The sequence below is a fragment of the Lupinus angustifolius genome, chromosome LG09 (genome assembly GCF_001865875.1).
Source record: "Lupinus angustifolius cultivar Tanjil chromosome LG09, LupAngTanjil_v1.0, whole genome shotgun sequence".
Lineage (NCBI taxonomy): Eukaryota > Viridiplantae > Streptophyta > Magnoliopsida > Fabales > Fabaceae > Lupinus > Lupinus angustifolius.
The window spans coordinates 19,939,683-19,953,871 of record NC_032017.1 but is presented as its reverse complement, the minus strand read 5'-3'; the positions used below and the strand labels follow the sequence as shown (position 1 = coordinate 19,953,871).

Genomic DNA, 14,189 nt, shown 5'->3' with positions numbered 1-14,189 from the left:
TTCACATTTAAAAATTTAAGGGATAATTTTAGGTCTTTCTTATTGAAAGACTAAATTGATAAGATCGAAAAATATGAGAGAATAAAATTTATATTTGCTCTTTATTTTATACAAATAATTTCTTCTTATATTAATTAAAGAAAACGAACCCATTTATCAGTAAATGTGGGCGGGGATAATACCATTACAAGTTTATTATTATCTTCTCATGCTCAACTCATCTCAAAATTAATAACACGTTGGTCTAATAATATAAGATTTCATTGAATTTTCAAGGTTGAAAGTTCAATTTCTGAAAGCGACATTTATTAGTAGGAACAGACAAAAACCGTAAAAGATATTAATTTTTTACCCAAAAAATGTGAAAGAATACTCTCCCAAAAACTCATCTCAAAACTTAGCATTTGGAAGACCATTGTCACATTAATGGTGTTTAAAATAGAGAACTATCATGAGTATATTTAAACCATTAGATTTCGCTAGAATTAACGACTAAGATATGAGATAATTTTTTAAATTTATTAATGAAGTAAATGAATCCCCTCTCCTACTAAATTGAACATTAAAAAAGCTTAGAAAAAGGAAAATAACATTAAATATGCATAAATTTGATGCATTCCAAAAAAAAGGATAAATGATTGAAGCCACTAGGATTGGACTAAAGATGAGGAATTTCAATAGTTCACATGAAGTCATAGGTTCAAAAACCATAAAAATAGTAAAACATAGTCTAGAATTCAGAATTTTTATAACTCCATTACAACACAAGAAAATAGAAAGATGGTCTTGATTACATAAGCTTGATCAAGTAATTCCTTCAACCCAACATACTCAAACTATATATATATATAGATAGATATATATATAGGATATGTGATCCCTATTTGAGGCACTTAGAAGAAGGGAGCTCTGTGAGGTATTCCCTTTCTTTTTCTTTTCCTCAGTGATTGAGGTTTAGAAGTTTCCTCAGGTTGGGGTTCAGAAGTTTCCTCAGGTTGGGGTTCAGAAGTTTCCTCATTTTGGGGTTCAGAAGTTCTCTCATTTTGGGATTTAGAGGTTTCCTCCTGTATTTCCTGCGGATTCGGGATGAGAATGAAGGGAGGAGCAGAGTCATCGGCCTTTCGTTGAACAGCTTTGACCTGATGTTCAAATTAAACAAGTTAGAAATCAATAGCTATAAAGTTCATCTTAATGGTTCAGGGGTTGTGAAGATGAGGAAACAAATGGTTGTCATTTAAAAAAACTGTCATTTTATCACCTTGCATGAAATGGAACAATAGCGATATAAATCGGGTTCAGTCAACTTTCTACTGCAGATGTTGCATGTTTCCTCATCATCCAATTGTGCTGGACCAGAATATGGCAGAGGATTTGGCGAAATAACCAATTGTTTGTTGCATTTATAGGGCTGCAACCAAACAAGGATCAAATTCAAAAACATAGTTATCTACGCCCACTAATAAAAAATTAACGATACAAAACTGCAGCAAGGATTGTTGAGTTGTATGTGGAGACATAGACATAACTTAGGGTTAGTACCAGGTTGTTCCATCAACAGAAAAGAGTGTAAAATGGTGCACTAGAGCTATTTCATCAAAATATTTATGTGATTTGAACATGTATTTAGTGTTTTTCACCAACTGATACGGTTTTCTTTCATATATTACGCCATGGAGAAAAACAAGACTGACAAATGAGGCCACGAGAGAACATTAAGTAGAAGTTCTAGCATACAATTAGCATAACAGTTAGTGATTATAATGCGCTGTATTATACCTATGCTACACTACTTCATGCCACTGCTATGTAAAAGTCGTGTATAGGTATATATCTCCCAGTTTTTTCGAAGGTCAAATCACACAGACGATGAAATCTTTTATTAAGCACAAACAGTACTCATTTTAGCAATAAACCTAGTCAAGTTATCCTATGAAAGAGTATTATCCAACAGCATAAAAGGAGAATAAATAATGCACAAACAGAATAACTCTTACGTCAAGGAAAGATACCATGTCATACCTGAATTTCTGAGCAGTCAATATGCTCTTCCATAGCACTAAGAGAAACAACATCTTTGTAAACATATCTATGGACTTTAAGTATCTTGTGATCGACATGGCGATCTGACAATACACAATGTCCGCATGCTGACACATTGCAGTTTATACAGTATCTATTTAACTCATTCCTTTTACGTCGATGAGCTTTACAGGTGCCAAAGAAGGATTCTTTTAGAAAAACTTCGAGCCACCTTGGCTCGGGGACTATATGTTGGTCCACTTGCTCATCCTACAAAGTAAACCAGATCGGTTAAATTTACGTTCGAAATATCAGAAAGAAACTATTGTTTATCTCATCGATGTTTACTCTACAATTACTTTGATGATTTTAATTCTTTATTTCTTTTATTTTCATTTTCTCAAAAAAGGCGGTCTTCATGCATAAATCTTGCCGTATCGTGGTTGGAAAAGTACTTCGTTACACTTTGAGTCTTTGATGCATCAATATACTCATCCCACTTTGTTGCTTTTCAGTCTTGCCTTTAACCATTGGGGAAACAAAAACCAGTACACCAATCAGAAAGAAAGGAGATCTATTACTTCTAAATTATAGGCCAACCAAAATTGATACCGGCATTTCCGACTACCACTTGCTTCAGTCAGTAATGTCCAAATGATCTTAAATGATATTAAATGTCAGACTCATTCTAGTTTACGACAGAACAAGACAAGAGCAGTAACCAGGTAATTAAGTGTGACAAACCTTCAAAATAAGTTACTTCAGCCTAGTAGCATGGGCCTCTTGAGTCAAATAGAATTTTCGATTAGAAGATATTATTGCAAGCAGAACCAGAATGATATAAAGATTTAAGAAGTTCAAAGATACAGTAAGATATGATGGAAATAGCTTTTTCAAAGAAACAAATGTACGTGTATAAATGTATAAGGATGAGTAGAAAGAGCGTAAAGCAACCTAGAAATAGGAGAACAGGTTCAATGTAATCTATATGGCAAAGCGATGCTTAATCGCAATAATTTCTTTTGTCTATGCTGGATAGCGCTCCTTATTCAAATGCAACAAACCATAAACTATAACCATAGTTAAATATGTAACACATTCAAAATTGTTTGGTATTGCATTTCGACCAAATGTATGAAAACTTGTATCTGCTCACTAATTAAGGACTCTTACCAGCTTCTTTTCTACAAAGTTCATTTCCAAATTTCCATTCAATTTTCTAATTCATCTTTGTTTTGAGTCAGATAAAACTAAGATACCAGATCTTCAAAATTTTGGTAACTATACACTGCTTCTTTGACTAAAAGTTAATTTAGTTGCCTTCAAAAATACTAAAATAGGATTGATGCATTTACCTAGAAGGTGGAAAGGGCCTATCTTTCTCAATAGAACAAATCATCTTGTTGCAAAACTCCATTTACCAATTTTTTTGTGAAAGGGGAAATGTGAAAAAAAAAATACTATTTACTAATGTACCTAAGAGAAACGTGTACTTGCTAAATACATGAAAAGAAGCCCTGGTGACATACCTTGTTCACTTTGTTGGAGGAAGTCGCGCTCTTCATTTCCATCTTGCAAATAAAAAATGAATATTAGGCTTAAATTTCAAAAGGAAAGATGTATAAGGAAGAGTTCCAAATTCAATTGGATTTATCATATTAAAAGGGAGGTCCAACGCACAAAGCTCCTAAGCAGGAAGGTCTGGAGAGAGTAGATATACACAGCCTTACCCTCAAGCAGGGAGGTTGTTTCAGGGATTTGAATTTGTGACCTCGTGGTTACTAAACAGCAACCTTACGAAAAATTTTGGAACAGACTAAATTGGATTGGCCCATCGTATCATGGTAATGGACTAAAGAAAAGGCAAAAGGGAGAAAAGATTACCTGCGAAATCGTTCTGGTGTGATACTTGCTTTCTGATCTAGAATGCAATGAATGCACATACTCAGGGAAGAAAGACAAATAAATACAGCGGATACTACTCGGTGAAATCGAGGCTGTGTTTTACCAGACGATCCCCCCTTATTTTCCGGCTGAGGTAACAGGTGTTTGATCAGCAGTGGCATTAGTCTGCCCCACAACTCAACAGAAATTGTCATTAGCAGAAATCAGTTTCTTCTTTATGAAAGCAATTACTCCTGTTCCTTGAAAAGATATATAACGCCTATAAGGTAACATTTCACTGATATAAACATTTATTAAAATAGAGATTACAAGCATAAAACATGACATACCACCATGTAATCAAATTTGACCCACTAAAAGCCAACCAAGAATTCTTTATTCAAAGAAACAGGTACCCTGAATTTTAGTATTTATCAGCTAAGCATAAAGTGAATAGGTTTATGAGTCTCAGACCAATGACCAACATAAACCGTTACAGTCAATTCTTTTTTTGGTACTACCAAGAGTATGTCATCACCTTCTACCTTATGCCGTTACGGTCAATTCTCAAAGAACTCACACAAGCACACAAAATTTTCATTTAAGAAACCCTGAATTTCCTCCTAAAAGCTAAGTTGCCAACCAATTTGATCAGAAACTGCAACACTAAACTCTTGAGTACACTTAACGTGTGTGGAAGTTTACACCAAATACTAGGTTGTATATGCCATTCTATTACTATTACTATTACTTATAAGCATACTATTTTTTGATAAATATTTTTTATAAACCTTATAGCTACAATATGATTTATGGTAAGAAATTAAAGCAAAGATATAAACTTTATGAAGCAATTAAGCATGTAAACGATTACCCATGAGAAAAAGAGAGTGCAATTGGATGAAAAACACCATTATATAATAGAAGCAAGTGTGCATCCATATCTTGCAGAGAAGAAGCAATGTGCATGGTGTCAAAGAGGAACATTGTAGAATATAAACGAAGAAGATGATGAAGATCAGACAAAGGGGTAAGGGTTTTGTGCAAAAAAGTCCAAAGTTTTGAAGAAAGTGAAAACAGTGTTCTTGAATTTTTTGGGCTAGGAATGCATTGCACAGTGAAGAATAAACTTCTATGGTCTATATGTTAAGATGGGTCAAACCTATTTAGTCCACATCAATCATCTATAATAAAAGAAAGTGATTCAATGAAATTATAAGATTAATTGAATGAAAAATTATAAGAACTTTGTTAATTTCAAGTTTTCAATCTGCTGTAGATAAAAAATAAAAATAGGTAAATGTTGATTGGAAAATAAAGTCTGCTATTTCTAGTAGTATCAAATGTAACATTATGGCACATGATATTACTTTTTTGCCAAGTTCCTAAAAAATGAGTTTTTTTAACCCATAATATCATGAGATCAATATATCTCAAGGGATTGTTTTCTGAAATATTATGCATATGCTCTATCTTGTGAAATCTATCATGTCAAGCCTTTAGAAAAAAATTATCATATGCCATGAATGATCAAATATACATCTTTACAGTTGATTCTATATAACTTATATCATAACTATTAATTTAAGATCAATGGTTGTACAAGAGTGTATTCAGTTCCTATGGGTGTGATTGACCTATACAGTAAAGGGAAATTAAATCTCATCCTTATGGTCATGGATCAATTAGAAAGGCTTCTTAAGTTGCTTGAAATCCAATGATAAAGAATCAATACACTCCACTTTGCTCAAATCTCAAATTAAATTTCCAATAATGAATTTAAAAACTACAATTGAATTTGTATCGACTGTGTAGCTTTATACAAGTTTGTATTCTGTTACTATGAGTATGATATGAACTATACACAAAAAAGGAAAATTAAATCCCATGGTCATGGATCAATTAGAATGGCTTCTTAAGGTGCTTAAAATCCAATGATGAAGAATCAACACATTCTGCTTTGCTCCTATAACCATTCAACAATTTCAACAACTCAGTAGCTTTCTCTTTTGTGCTATCACCACAACCCACTTGCAACATAACTAGTAGTTTCTGAAACACCCCAACTTGAAGCACCTCAATCAATAACCTTTCTTCTGTCTTAACACAAAGTTTCCAAACAATAGAAACTGCAAAACTAGAACTCAAATCAGACACCCTCAAAAGTTTCTTAATCACTAGAGGCAAAGTCAAAGCATTTGACTTAGCTATTTCTTTTCCTTGTTTGCAGTCACAAATGCAATCAAGCACCCCCAAAGCCTTCTCACACACTCCTCTTTCAGCATCAACAAGCTCTTCCAATAAAATTGAAACCAAACCCAATTCCACAAATCTTTGTGCTATTACTTCTGTATTCTTAGATGAAGAAACCATGTTGAAAATTATTGACAAACATGCTTTGGTAGCAGCAGCATGTCCAATAGGCTCCTTAATCATCTTAACCAAACCTTCAATAACTCCTTCAGTTTTTTCCAATGCCTCAAGGTTCATTTCTTTGAGCAATAAAACAGCACTTTGTCTTGAAGAAAGGTCTTTACCATTTAGGAACAAAACCATACAATTCATGGAACTCAATGACCCTAAAATTGATTTACCTTGTTGTGAAAAAGGGCGCATCCATGTCAACACACCCAAAATCTCTTCCAAGACAATTCCAACGTTGCTTTTCTCAATATTGGATCCACCACATGATGAGAAAAGGTCAAAGACCTTAGCAAGCACAACAGAAGCAGCACTAGTGATTATGCACCTCTTGTTTCGCTCACTCTCTTTCCCCCAAGCCTTCATCTTTCTCACCAATTCCAAACACTTGTTTACATCACCACGTTGTGCACAAGACATGATCCTCGTACACGTATCTGAAACCTGGTACGGTGTCACGGGTATACGAGGAGTTGGGATCCTTTCTATCCCAAAAGAACGGTGTTCTGAACACCAATCTTGAATCATCTTCCTCAAGGCATGGTTTGGAATCATGTCAAAGGTTGTGAGGATTCTTTTGGTTACTGGGCACGTGTTGTTTCCATCTTCGAACCATTTCTCGATGCTATCACGATCGTAGGTTATCCCTGTAGACAATGTTACAGGGTCTTTCATCATGTCTAGTGTGATGGGACATCGAAAATGAGTGGGTGTTGAAATCTCCACATCCAAGTCACCAACGGAATTAAGGTCTTTTCCTTTCCGGGCACGGCGAAAAACTCTTCCTTTAGTCCAAGACAAAACCATTGTTCTTGTTTTGGTATAAATCTCACAAGTCAACAACAAGAACAACAAAGAATTGGTGATGTTTTTGGTTGTTTGCAATGGTGTTTAGGGTAGATAGATGTGTAGTGAATGAAAGTGATGAGAGAAAGGAGGTTGTGTGGGTTGTTTATATATATGAGGAACGTGTATAAGGATAGAGTACGTGGGTCAAAGATAGGTAAGATGAATGGTTTATATTATAGCAAGACAAACTCTTGTAGTTTATGTTATAAGTGCGTGTGCTAGGTTGTTGTTTGAACGTTGAACGTTGAAATTTTGATAGAGTTGAAAATATAGTATAGAAAAATCAAATTAGTAACATTTCTTCAAATATACTAATATGATAGTAACATTTCTATTATACTAAAAGGTAGATAAGTACATGAGATAAGAGATAAAATGTAATATGATTTAATATTTTTATCTTTAAAATATAATGAAATGATATTTTTGTCTTTAAATATAAGTGTAAAATGATGACTTACTTTTCCATTATGGAGAGAATCCTAACTCGTATTTGGTGCTAGAGGAATATGATTAAGAGACGAAAATGTATGTATTTGAGAGTTTTTTATATTGTTATTGTATTATTCATTATTCACTCTTAATCAGCATTTACTTTTAGATATAGATATTGTATTGATTATGTATAAATTTTTATACCGATATCGTATACATATTATATTATATGATTAAAGGGTGATTAATTTTGGGAGAGGTGGTTGTTGTGATGGTGTAAGCGTGTTTGCTACAGCCAGGGAACATGGGTCGGTGTTCTTACTTTTTTGTTTTCAGCACACTCAGTCAACTTATGTAAATAACATTATTATAATTAGTATCATAAGCGTGTAATTAAACACTATATTACTTCGTGCATGCTTTAACTTTCATCCACTATCAACATTTTTCATTCATTTAATCATATTTATCATTATTAAAATATGAGCTGCGTTAACAATGTCTTAAGTTTATTCTTTAAGGAATGATTTAGAGATCATTAGAATAGTGAAATTCTATCCATAAAGAAATTCAGTTATTACCTTATGTGATTGGTGTTTGGTATTATTAAAATATTTTCTATTAAAAGTTCGAGTTTACTCAAATAATTGGGTCGGCCCAACTCCTCATCATAATGAATCAGCCCAATTCCTAATACATGATACCTACCCAACCCAATGAACTCACGCCTCCTTTGCTCATACGTGAACAAGGATCTGTTGTCTAAATAATATCACAAATCAATGATATTAAAACAAAAATAGAAAAAATAATAAATTTTTAATTGACATGACATATTTTTATTAATCTGATATATGATTTTAAATACAATTTAGAACATTGTCCATTAAAATTTGAAGTGTAACTCATACTTTTGACTCATTTAACTCACATCTACACATTCACATTCAACTACGAAAATGTCTTTTAAATCTAAACATATAGGGACATTTATAAAGAGTGTTTTTCCTAACCCAATTTCAGATTGTGTAGTACAATGTGCATTTTATATGTTTACTATAAATAGTCACTATTCATATAATGCAAAAGAGTTATTATATATATATATATATATATTTGTCTATCTATTTCATTTCCTCTCACTATCATTATACTATATCTCTTGCTTTACAATATTATACTGAATAGGAGTGAGTAATTGAATGTTCATACCACTGAATTAAATTTCACTAAAATTGACATGAATTATTGCCTTACAAAACGATGATGAATTGATGATAGTATATTATATATAATATATTTAGTTAGTTGTTACTTGTGCTGTTGATTTTTTACTTATACTAAACTACCATAATCTTAGGCGTGAGAAGTTTAGGTGAACTGTAACAACTACCCTATTGTTCTTATACAAATAGGTCTATGGAAACTCGATTTTAGTATATTATTATGAGAAAACATATATGCAATTTTTGTATAAGAGTTTTATAAATTATTAGTACATAATTCACCATTTATATTTAATTATTATCAACTCTTCAAAAAAAATTAATATAAATTAAGTGTGATTGATGATCTATCTACATTGAAAATTTGTATATATTACATTATATTATTATTCATTTCATCATTACGTGGAAGAGTTCGTTGAACTTCAACATTAGCACATTTTACTAAATAGTGATTATAACTGTACAATCATCTTATGATTTAATATATATATATATATATATATATATATATTTTTTTTTTTTGACAATGTATATATTTTTTTACGCTGTCAACATATCATTTATCATTAATATGTTAATCATTATGAACTCTCAAACAAAAATAATATAAATCAATGATGAATGATATGTCGACAGTATAAAAAAAATTCACACAAACAGTACATAAATATTAAACTCATCATCTTAACCTAAATCCTAACTCTTGTAACGTTTTTGGACAGATGATAAATTGAGATAAGCATATGTACATATTACTAAATCTATACATTGAAATATTAAATAGAAGCATGGATGCCTATGATAATAATTCTTACGTCCCTTGCAGGTTAAAATACACCATTAATTATGTATGAAGTTTTTAAAACTAATGAAAACCCATGTCTATTTTCTATTATTGCAAATTTGAAGTATTTTTTGAAGTGAACTTGAAAGGTTAAAAAGGAATTAGGATCCTGAAATGATAAAGTGGAAGCCAGTTGGAAAGAGTTATGCATTGTTTGGCATAACTTGCACTTGTCTTTTGCCACTCTGTCACCTTTACACATAATAATATTTGATGCTTTCTTTAACTACTTATACATCTGTCTATTTTGTCCATTTCATATTTTCCATGTTTTTCCAAAACTCCATCATGCATTGTAGATTCCTTGCAACACTCAAATCATATCTACCTTGTTGCTTCTATTAGTAATATAAGTTGCATTCTCTGAATTTTTGAAATCTCACTTAATAATACAAAATGAAATGAATTCAAGTTGTATATTGGTCCCCATGTGCCATTTTTCAAACTTTCTAAGTTGGAATCAATTGGTCTAACAATGTTATAATGAAAATGATGTATAATCTAACTACTATGGGTTGTTGAATAATGATGTAACTACTAAGGGGGAGTTCAATAATGATATTTGATTTATATATTAGATATATCATCTCATCTAAGTTTGTCAGCAAAACTCCTTAAACAAGTGCTAAAGATAGTATAAGATTAGTTGTGGAAGAGACTACACCATGAAAATTGAAAAAAAGATAAACAAGTTCACATGGAAAAGCTAAAAAGAAACAATGAGAATGAAAATACACACTACAAAACCACCTCAGTTATTTACAGCCAAACGTGATTATCTACCATCTGCAGACGTGAAAGAATCGGCAAATCCATATGGGCGCGTAGGTATACTTGTCTGTGTGTTATCCAAGCTTGGAAGAAGTGAAGATGAAGAAGACTCCATGTGACTTCCACCTTCATAAGCTTGCCACTTCTTAAGTGCTTGTGGTAAAGACATGTCAAGGTCAATACCGTACATATCTTCAGAACTCAGATCAGATGGCTTCCAAAGTTCTACAAGAGAAGAAAGCACATTAACAGCATGACCCATGTCAGGCCTTTGATATGGTTCCCTAGCACAACAATGACCAGCTAACTCAGCTACGGTGTGAACGCTAGCAAGTGTTTCCTCGTTCAGATCGAGTGTGGGATCAATGGCCTTGTGGAACGAGTCCTTGTTTATGTACATTCGACGGAACCATGTTACAAGGTGCATGCTATCCTCTGGTTGGGTCTCATCAAGTGCTTTTCTTCCTGTTATCACTTCCATCAAAATTACACCAAAGCTGAACACATCAACTTTAGTTGTCACACGACCAGTAACTGCAATATAGAGCCATATGCATGACAGTGTTAAAATCAATGGAAATCCAACAAAATGTAAACATTACTATTAAAAAAATCGATTAACAAGCAAAACAAAATCAGATAACATGCATTCAATCAATACAAATGCAACACAACATCTAAATACAAGACCAGTCTAAAGGGAAGTTTACATTTTGAAAGTCCACTTAACTATTAATGCCTCAAAAGTGATATACATACTCGTGCCATTTTCTTAAGGAACACGTTTAGCTTGGGTGCACGAGTTACATTCTTGTCTTTCTAGTGACATAATGAACTTGTAATGAAAATTTTACTTCACTATCCTAGTCAACAGAACCATATGTCATTATGGTAACAAGAAATAGCTCTCCACTCAATTTCATCAATAAATTGGTCATATCTTAACACAAAATTGACCACACAGTCCACGCAGGAGAAAAGTGATCAAATCTCATCAAATTGTCGTAAATATGTTTACCAAACTAGATTTTATGGTATACTCTTCCCTTAGATACTAAGGCACCAAGCATTGACTTAAAGTACATGACTCACATTCAAATCAAACCAAAATATTGATCATGATCTATCTCTAGTTGTTTCTTTGAGGATAACTAATTTAAATTAACCTATCTCACAAAGAACTGGTGGGGGAATAAAAGGAGTCAAAAGATACCTGCATATTCTGGTGCCAAATATCCAAAGGTTCCTGCAATTCTTGTTTCTATGGAAGCTTTGCCTTCAGGAGCAAGGCGCACCAGACCAAAATCTGCAACTTTTGCCCTCATATCATCTCCAAGGAGAATATTTGAAGGTTTCAAGTCTCTGTGTATGAAGCTTTGATGGGCCAAGCCATGGAGGTACTCAACACCCCTTGCTACATCCAAGGCAATGGTCAATCTTCTATTCCATTCCAATGGTTTCAGCCCTTCTTCTGACCAGTTAAAAAGATGTCTGCTTAGTGTTCCCTGAGGCATGTACTCATACACAAGAAGCTTCTCATTCCCATCCAAGCAATAGCCAAGAAGAGCAACAAGATGTCGATGACGAACCTTCGTCAAAACAGCTATTTCAGACTTGAATTCTGTAGCACCCTTGCCGGTTATAATGCCACACTCCATTCTTTTCACTGCAATTCTTGTACCATCATGCAGCTCACCTTTATAAACAGTTCCAAAACCTCCTTGTCCTAATATGTTCTTCTCACTGAAATTGTCAGTGACATTCCTCAGGACTTGTATGGAAATGACCATATTTCCGGCTTCAACCATTTGCATATCTCCTGCCTCACTGCCACCCATGGTTTGAGTTTCACTAACACCACCAACACTCACACTTGAACCTGCAACCGTAATCTTCACACTCTCATTATCCGAACCAGAATGGCGAGGGTGAATAACTAGTGTATTTGGGCTTTGGACCCTGCTTAAGCGCTTCTGCTTCATCCTAAGCAAGCAGAAAACTAAGAAACCAATCAAGCAAACCACAAATACAGACCCAACCGTGGCAAACACAATCACTCCTACATGGGAAGAAGACTTTTTGGCACCATTTTCAGAACTCCCATTATTTTCTCCCCTTGCACTTGGAACTGTTGGAGACACTGGACCCTGAGGGGACAAACTGCTTTTATCCTTCCCTATATCCTTGTTGCCACTGCTGTCAACAATCACATTACTCCTAAAACTTGGTTTTTTCCCGAAAAGCTGATTGTTTGCGACATTCAATTGAGTGAGCACAGGCAAACTAGTAAGTTCCTCAGGAATTAAGCCAGTGAGATTGTTATCAGCAAGCACAAGTCTTTGCAGTGATTTGAGCTTGGAAAATTCCGGTGATATGACACCAGTAAGCCCCATCTTCTGAAAATTGACAACAGTAATGTTCCCATTACTACAAGTAATCCCAAGCCAATCATTACAAGGATCATTCCCCTTCCAATTCTCAGCAAACCTTTGAGGATAACCGAAAAGTCTAATAATAGAAAGTAAAACCTGCACCTTGGGATCACAATCACCAGGACCAGCCAAGCAAAATCTATTCGAATCCTTACTCATATCAACCTCAACATCAGGACCAAACACTGGTATTGGTCCCTGAAGAAAGTTATTAGTCAAGTTAACAACTTTCAAAGACTTAAGACTCACCAACGAACTCGGAACAGGACCGGTGAAACTATTATCCCTCAAGCTCAAAACTTTTAAGCTTTTCAACCCTGAAAAATCTGGTAAAGGGCCAGTAAAACCATTTGAGTGCAACCAAACCTCAGTCAAAAAAGTCATGTTTTGCAAAACCTCAACAGTGCCACCAAGTTTAGCATCACCATCACCATCACCATCACCATCACCCTTTTGTCCATTCAACCAAAGGGTCTCAATCTGTGACCCAGAAAAACTCAAAGGCAAAGTTCCTTCAATTTTGTTAAACGCTAAATGCAAATGGGTCAAAGCCGGGAAAACATCAGAGCCAAAGAAATCATGTAACTTGCCTCTAACACTAGCAGAGTTAGCAGAGAAATTCTGAAGTGAAGAAGCATTTTGAAGACTCAAAGGTATCTCCCACTCCTCAAAAGGGTTGTTATCGATTTCCACTACTTGAAGCTGAGACATACCATTGAAGAAGGTAGTTGGGAATGAAGTGAAGCGGTTATTGCTGGCCATGAAGACTTGGAGCAAGGTTAACCCGTTTAAGTCGGGTATGGGTCCCGAAATGTTGTTGTATTGGAGCTCCAAGTGCTGCAACTGGGTCAAGTTTTGGAGAGTGGGTGGAAGAGTGCCTTGGAGGTTCATGCGCCCGATTTGGATCCGGGTTACACGGTTGTCGCCGGAGCAAGTGACGTGGCTCCACTTGCATGGGTTCGGGTCGGTCCACCCGAGAGATTCGGGTGGGTTGAGGTTTTTCTTGAGAGATAGCATTACTGAAGCGTCGTCGTTTTGGCAGAAAACTAAAACAGTGAGGGAGAGGAACCCAGATAGGAAAAAGAGAAAAGATTCGAACTTGAACTTCTCCATGGTGTTTGTGAGAGAGAGAAGAGAAGAGAGAGTAATGAGAATGGTGAAAAAAGTGGTGTGCATAGAAGAGAGTGAAGGTGAGAATGGAAGAGGAGCTAACGCACATGCAAGCGGGACCCACGTCCCTCAAAGACCCAAGAAGACAAGTCCATAACTTTACATGTGTTTTCAGTAGCAAAAACATTATTCCAT

General features: G+C 34.6%; 3 protein-coding genes across 6 annotated transcripts; all 3 read right to left on the bottom strand.

Moving 5' to 3' along the window:
• LOC109355923 lies at positions 612-5,096 on the bottom strand. 4 transcript variants are annotated; one of them, XM_019599209.1, is made up of 7 exons: positions 4,778-5,096; positions 4,254-4,320; positions 3,904-4,089; positions 3,549-3,590; positions 2,020-2,289; positions 1,259-1,408; positions 612-1,139 (listed from the first exon to the last, which is right to left on the bottom strand). In XM_019599209.1, the coding sequence occupies exons 4-7, from the start codon at positions 3,588-3,590 to the stop codon at positions 894-896; spliced, it is 708 nt and encodes a 235-aa protein (XP_019454754.1). In that variant the 5' UTR covers positions 3,904-4,089; positions 4,254-4,320; positions 4,778-5,096; the 3' UTR covers positions 612-893. The 4 variants fall into 4 exon arrangements, with proteins under 4 accessions (XP_019454754.1, XP_019454751.1, XP_019454752.1 ...); XM_019599206.1 differs by lacking the exon at positions 4,254-4,320 and having other exon boundaries at positions 3,904-4,183; XM_019599207.1 differs by lacking the exon at positions 4,254-4,320 and having other exon boundaries at positions 3,904-4,157.
• LOC109357450 (U-box domain-containing protein 20-like) lies at positions 5,650-7,209 on the bottom strand. Its single transcript, XM_019601415.1, has one exon. It carries the CDS (start codon positions 7,129-7,131, stop codon positions 5,806-5,808), a length of 1,326 nt encoding a protein of 441 aa, XP_019456960.1. The 5' UTR covers positions 7,132-7,209; the 3' UTR covers positions 5,650-5,805.
• Positions 10,296-14,120, bottom strand: LOC109356974 (receptor protein kinase TMK1-like). Its single transcript, XM_019600640.1, has 2 exons — positions 11,666-14,120; positions 10,296-10,986 (listed from the first exon to the last, which is right to left on the bottom strand). The coding sequence occupies exons 1-2, from the start codon at positions 14,058-14,060 to the stop codon at positions 10,457-10,459; spliced, it is 2,925 nt and encodes a 974-aa protein (XP_019456185.1). The 5' UTR covers positions 14,061-14,120; the 3' UTR covers positions 10,296-10,456.